Source organism: Durio zibethinus, chromosome 10 (genome assembly GCF_047325235.1).
Source record: "Durio zibethinus cultivar Kanyao isolate XHJ-2024 chromosome 10, ASM4732523v1, whole genome shotgun sequence".
Classification (NCBI taxonomy): domain Eukaryota; kingdom Viridiplantae; phylum Streptophyta; class Magnoliopsida; order Malvales; family Malvaceae; genus Durio; species Durio zibethinus.
Window position 1 is genome coordinate 18,343,557 of NC_143171.1, and position 7,096 is coordinate 18,350,652.

At 32.4% G+C, this 7,096-nt stretch overlaps 1 protein-coding gene across 4 annotated transcripts; it reads right to left on the minus strand.

Annotated features, from left to right (window-relative positions):
* Positions 1-377: 377 nt before the first annotated feature.
* Positions 378-5,729, minus strand: LOC111292148 (vesicle docking protein). Of its 4 annotated transcripts, none has more exons than XM_022884385.2 (8): positions 5,487-5,729; positions 5,217-5,269; positions 4,529-4,672; positions 3,808-3,957; positions 3,073-3,582; positions 1,019-2,563; positions 857-925; positions 378-672 (listed from the first exon to the last, which is right to left on the minus strand). In XM_022884385.2, exons 2-8 carry the CDS (start codon positions 5,262-5,264, stop codon positions 550-552), a joined length of 2,589 nt encoding a protein of 862 aa, XP_022740120.1. In that variant the 5' UTR covers positions 5,265-5,269; positions 5,487-5,729; the 3' UTR covers positions 378-549. The 4 variants fall into 4 exon arrangements, with proteins under 4 accessions (XP_022740120.1, XP_022740117.1, XP_022740118.1 ...); XM_022884382.2 differs by having other exon boundaries at positions 378-678; XM_022884383.2 differs by having other exon boundaries at positions 378-678; positions 5,436-5,560.
* Positions 5,730-7,096: the final 1,367 nt, after the last annotated feature.

The window sequence follows — 7,096 nt, forward strand, 5'->3', positions numbered from 1 at the left end:
AAGGTGAATTAAGGTGATTTAAATAATGAAATGAATATTGAATTAAGCTGACTAATAGGCAAATAAATTAATGTTTTTATATATCGCAAATAAATTAATGTTCATCTAAATTATTCTGGGTAAAATCAACAACATTATCCTAATCACATCGCATATGGCACAATTAGTGATTTCGACATGACACCAAATTTATTTTCTTAATTCCTTTGAGTTTAAACCTTTCAATTAACTTGATCATTACAATGTTCAAATTGCAAACACTTGCAGCCAACTTATCAACTTCTTTTCTGGACAAATGAAACTCTGATCAATAATTAATGACAACCAATGCATTTTACTCTCACTTTTATCAGAAGAAAAGAAGAAAACTTGCCAGGTTATGTGCATTACTTGAAAGTAATTCCATTTCCACATATCTTGACTCTCTTCAGTGTCAACTGATTATTGAATAAATCAAAAACCAGAATCACCTGTGCTACATGATACATTATTAAACGTAATTCAAGAATAAATTTTGCCTAACCATGTATTCTTTCTTTAACAGACAAGTCAAATGTAACTACACTGACCCAGTAGCAAATCAAGCATATCGTCAGGAGTTAGAAAAGTAGTTCCACCAAGAATTAGCTCAATATCAGGTCTTCCGCTTTCCGATAATGCTTCTTGTGCTTCCTGTACCTTGCAGTGATAAACAACATAAGAAAGTGTCATTCTAATTTGAGTTGGAAAAAGAAAAGTTACAGAACGTAAAGAATCATAGAAGGCTTTAAAAATTTTTAAGCAACGGAAAAAATTGTGAACATAGATGACAGCAAAAGAAAAGCAAAACCTGTAGAAGATCAAAGAAAGTCAGTACCTCAACACCGTTGATGCCTCCGACGACAAAAACCAGAATGACATTTTGGTCTGCGAGACTTGGTTTTGCCTGTAGTATTGTTGAAAACAGAGTTGAACAGATTAGAACTATTAAAACATACTACCATGTTTAACTTTAAAGATTTATGGAAACTAAAGTTACCTGTCCAAGGCCAAATCTTCCAAACCCACTTTTAAACAGTCGCCCTACTGTAGATGAATGGTACTCCAACCCTGGTACATCAAACTTGCCCAAAATTTTTATTAGAAGCTTATAAAGTAATCCTTTATCTGTGTAAGGATCGCTACTCAAATTGCTTTCAAAACCCAATGACCCTTCTCTTAAGGGCACATTCTTTCTCTTTAAACTAGATAACTTGTGAAGATGTTTGAAAAGGTTATCCACTCTATCGCGCAACTCCAACTTAAGCTGCATGTCATCATATGCTTGCTCTTTGTTATCATTATCTTCATCTTCATCTCCCCATTTACCCCACTGATCATCATCAAAATCATCAATCTCTAATTGATCTGTTGATGTTTCTTTGGTTTCATCTGATTTTGTTTTATTTAAATTGGTTTCAAGTTCTTGTGTTAGACCATGAAGAAACTTCAATCTAGCCACCGATGGGTTTTCAAGAATTGCATCCACAATAGCTTCTTTAAGAAAATGCTCCTCTTGCCAAGAAAAAGGGCCACCAGATCCAGAAGTTGGGAAGTTTTCACCAGCCAATATATAACCAATAATTGTGAGAAGCAAAGCATCTTGAAAAGAAAGCAGCCCTTGTGAGAGTCGTATTTTTCCACTCTTCTTGCCATCTGATCCTGCAAAAGCACTCTTATTGATAAGATCACCTATTTGAGCAGCAAGACTCTGGCTTGTGTCCCCAGCATTGACACTCAATATTTTCTCAGCACTGATAAATGCATCCCATCGGGCACTACATGATTCATCGAGGGCATATAATGCAGCTGTTGCTAACTGAATAATTCCTCTATTTCTTATTAAAGATGATTGGCTTTTAGCTAATGCTTTAATCATGGGTTTTAATTCTGATTTTGCAGTAGAATCAGGGTGAGTTTTTACATTAATATTCATATTTTCTCGACGCAGAGTTTCCTGAAGCCACTTCTTCACCAGGATAGCCCCATCTTTTGTACTTCTATCTAGTATGGTTTCCAGATATGGTGTTCCACGGAAATTTTCGGTTGAGACCAAGGACCCCTTTAGTAGCTCAGCAGGACAAGACTTTTCATCACTAGCTTTCTTGCTGAGATTAATCAAATCTACCATTCGAGAAGTAGAGTTATAGGAATCCCACCCACACAGAAAAGCTTCAATGCTACTTGAAAGACCAGAATCATCTATTTCAAAATCTTCTTCAGTTAAAATTTTCCCAATTGGTATCTGAAGCTCGAGGGAGGCTCGCTCTAGGCTAGAAGGGCCAGGCTTAAGTTGGGCTTGTGAGCCTTTGATACTTGCAGAGGACGATGTTCTTTCCATACGGGGCAAAGACGAAAAGATACGATCCACAAGTGAATCTCCATGACGGCATGGAGTAAGAAGATCAAGGGTGCGGTCAATAAGTAATAACCCCACTGTTCGTTTTCGGCGTCCTACATCATAAAGACTTGACATGTCTGTCAAAATCTTCCCAATAGTTTTTGACAAATCACCAAGGGAAAAAATTTCCATTTTCAAGTCCATCTACATGATTTAAAAGAAGATACAATGGTCATGATTCTGTAAAGAGGGATGGCAAGCAACAGTGCAATATAACAAATTGCAGGAGATAGAAGAAGAAAAATAAGCTAATTTTATGGTACAAAAATTTTCTATACTGTCTTGTTTCGAATTAATTCAAATAAACCATTGGTGTCAAACAGTACAGAGAAGTATTATCAAGAGCATACACGGCATACACGGCCAACAGACACTATCATTGCAGTGAAGTAAACTCCTTAAATATTTCATCTATTTCATACCAAATGAATTTCAATTAGCCATAGGAAATAAAAGTAATATATTCGCATGGGTTTCATCATACAGCTTTTACAGATATTTGTACTTTGAGCATTTTCAACACTAAGCTAACATTTAGAAAATACAAAATTTATCTGAAAGATAAACAAATGCAGGTAAAAGGGATTCGAAAAAAGATACAGAATATCATAGAAAAGTAAATTTTGGGTTTAAGCTTGCATAGAACTTCTTACCTTGGCGGCCAAATGATACAGAAAATGTGCAGTAAGGGTTGCAGCAGGAGGAATCTCATCACCATCAGAAGGCAATCCGGTGCTTAAGGAAGGCAAACCAGCACTAAGAGAATCCTCATGTTCAGCTGATAAGCATGCTTCGGCAACTGATCCCTCCGAAGGTAAGACAAATACTCTAGGAGAAAAGGGACATAAAATCAAGGGGAAGTGATGGACAGAAACGATCAATTTTTGCCCCAAATCTACCCTTTTCCCTCTTGGACTATCCTCACAAAGATTTTTTCCAGTGGAACTAGCCTCATGGGAAGGAACATCTTCCTCTGTGGAGGTGAGTCTAGACCATCCTTCATCTTCAAAGGTCAAATTTTCCTGCATATTACTATCAACCGACTGTACAGACTTTGTACCACATTTTTTAACAAGCTCCTCATAATCTTGGAGAAGCAAGGATTCATACTCACGGAATGCATCAGGTCCAAGGGGTGAATCAGGATATGCTGAATGAGCTACCTACAATAGCAATGCTCAATAAGATTCAACCGCAATGAACAGAAGAGATGAAGAGAAAACAATAGTGCCTGACATGAATGCAAAAAGAATCTAAAACAAATAAAAAGCATGGTACAGTATTCTATCAATTGCAACTTTGCAGAAGATGAGAACAGAAGAGACTACAAACATCAATTTAATAACACCAGTAGTTGAAAGCAGTAATACCCAAAATGAAGGAATTACCTCTGAGATAGATGTAAATATCGAACAACAATGAACCCCTTGATGCATGCTCAGGCAGCGTAGAACATAACGGTGTGCATCGCTTAATAGACGAGAAGTCATAATTGCAATTTTCCTTGCAGGGTCAAAATTTGCATTCCAGTCAACAACCTAGAGGAAAAAATATGTAACAAATGAGAATATAAATGTATATAATCAAGGGAACCTTATAACCATTTGCTAGCAAAACCAACAAGAGTTGACAATTTGGTAGATAACAAATGGATTCTAGCTGCTGTTTGTCATTATGTTCAGCCACCTTTTACTCTTAGTCCAGGTTTAGAACATCATGGCCCAGCTCAAACAACAGAAACATTTTGGGTTTGTACAAATTATATGTACAAAAACTACCAATTAATAACTAGAAGTATTATCCAGAAAAACATTAGCAATTAATTAAAAGAAAATGGTCTGGTACATTTATGTTTTGAGGTGTTTAACACAGCCCACTATTTCTTTTCCACATTTTAATATCCTAGAATATATGGTTCTTTACAACAACCTTTCTTTTCCCATTTTTGACTGAGTGAAAACCATAGCATTATTTACTTGTTAACAAAATGCAGGAAATTTTCTACCTTTCTCTGTAATGAGGGAACCAGTGATTTATTTACAAAGCTGAAACAAGATTGTGCAAGAAGCACTTAAAAATGTTTGGACCTCACGTGTCGCAACAGCTTACCACATCAAGAGAATACATGTTTTCCAAGCTGCAAACAGCACGTACTCCAAGGTCCAGCAACATAGGAAACGCTCCCATAAGCTGGAAACTTTCTGTGCATCCAGCATCTAGGTAAACAATTGCACCTTCAATGTGTTCCGATATCTAAACAAAGGCAAACACAACAACCAGAACAGAACTTAATCGAGAACCATTAGACAATCATTGTCCAATTGATACCACATATATGCATATTTAATATTACACCTAAAGAAGGATTCCACATTAACACCACAAAAAAAAAAAAAAAAAACAGGGGGAGGAGGGGAAGATTCATAGTCTGGTCACTCGTCCATATTAAAAATCAAATATTTGCATGGTAAATTATTCAGATGCATGTTATCAACAAGGTATGGAAATGCCAACATAGATCCAGCAGCAACAGAACTTTGCTCGGCTTGTTGCTAAATGATGATCATAGCATTCAAAAACCAAGACAGAACTATGGACTTAGGGTTAACATATATGATTAAGATGAAAGTTACACCCATTGTAAGACATCTTTAGTTTTCAACCAAACTACTAATAATTAAAAAAGTAATAATCATCTTGATAATGGAGATAGAATTGCCAATACACATTTGATATAAATAGAGATGCTTAATTCAATAAAACAAGGGCGATTAAGATCATTAAGAAATGAACTTACTTGGCCAATGGAATCGAGGCAAGATTTGGTCACATCAATCAAAGCCATCAGATCTGTAACCAAAAAGAAATCCATCAACCAAATCTGGAAAAAAAATTCTTTCAAAACAGCACTTAAGAGTGCTTAAACATAGTTAAAATTCAGGCTCCATTATCGAAACCCAACCAATGAAGTTTATTGAAATTAAAGAGTTTTCGAGGAATTTTAATTCCGACCAACCAAGCAGGTCGAATCTTGGAACAGAATTTCACGGAAGCCACCTAGACTTGCCTCGAAATGTTGTACAAATATTAGCTTTGTTGAAAGTACATCAGTGGCCTATGCTCCTACATACTCCTCTCCTTAGCTCCGACTCTGCCTTCTTTTTCTCTATTTATTTTCGTCGAGAATTTTTATTTTGTGCTTCCAACATACAGCACAAATCTGTGTTCGCTGAGTTTCTCGTACGAGTCACGAGTCACGACTCACTACTAACGTTGCTCATAGCTGAAAGATAAGGGACAAACTGAATCCGATTTGGTGTTGTCTTTTACGTAATATATGTTATTATGATTTTTCAAATTTAGATCAATTAAATTTTTTTAAATTAATCTAAGTCGTATTTTACCGATTCAATTTATTTTTATTTATAATTTTTATATTTATATTTTACTTTTTATATTTCTTTAACATGATTTTAATATATTTAAATAAATATAAATATAAACTAATTATTTTATTTTACAAAAATTTAAAATATATATAAACTAATAAAAAATATAAATCAATTTAATTTCTATATTTTTAAATATTATTATTTTTTATTTGAAATCCAATTCAAATATAAAAAATTAATATCCATATTTAATTGAAATCGGATAAAAATTTTAATTTAATTTGAACTAAACATTATTAATTTAAATTAAATTTTAATTCTTTTTTTATTTTCGCCCTACTAAAAATTGACTTGCCAACCAAGTCCCGCGTGCATGTTAGTGTTTGAAGATTTTATTTATAGGGAAGTTCGAGTCATATTGTTTCTAATTCTAATTATTGTGTTAAGAACATATTAGGCTAGGTTTTTTTTTTATTCCAATTATTTCGAATTTGAATTAATTTTGAAATTTATTTGATGTAAAATAAAAATACTAATATTAGATTTTTAATAAAAAATTTATTAATTCTAACTTTAAGTATTAAATTCATTTTATTGTCTAATCAATTTCGGGATTTGAATTATTTTAATTTCAAATTTTTTGATAATATTTGAGTTTAAATTTATGTTGTCATCTTTAAAGTTAATAATTAATACCTTAATTGGTTTGTTTAAAATATAAGAAAACTCAAAATGTAGTTGGTTAAGACAAGTATTAGATAGAACTTTTTAAATGAAGTGGTAAAATTCTTTATCAAAAATAATAACATAAAAATTTATTTTGAAAATTAAAATTTTTAGATTGATAGAGATTAAAAAAAATTAATAATATGTAAAAATTATTATTAAAAATATGATTACAATCAAAATATGGTGAGTATTTATTTAACAATAAAACTCTATTAAAACTTTCAATAAAAATATAATGTTTATCTGAAAGTATATCAAAATTTATTAAATATATTTTAAATTTTATAAATTTAATTTACATAATGAATCATTCTAATTTATGGATTTGAATTTTTAATTTTAACTCTTTTTAATCATTTTTAATTAAAAAAATTTCATAAATATTTCACTTAAAAAATTTATATCTTGCACAATTGGTCGAATCATTAAGATAGTGGATTTTTCTTCAATAATATGATGCAATTAAAAGTAGTATTAATTGAGTTTTAAATGCATAATTTGCTATTAAATACTTAACTTTCTATTGCCTTCTTGGCTAATTAATTCTCTTAGGATG

Coding starts and splice junctions, on each gene's coding strand:
- LOC111292148 (XM_022884382.2), bottom strand. CDS start 5,264: ATGGCTTTGATTGATGTGACCAAATCTTGCCTCGATTCCATTGGCCAA. Junction 4,673..5,216: donor GCCTCGATTCCATTGGCCAA/GTAAGTTCATTT, acceptor GCCTTTGTTTAG/ATATCGGAACACATTGAAGG. Junction 3,583..3,807: donor TATTTACATCTATCTCAGAG/GTAATTCCTTCA, acceptor TTGCTATTGTAG/GTAGCTCATTCAGCATATCC.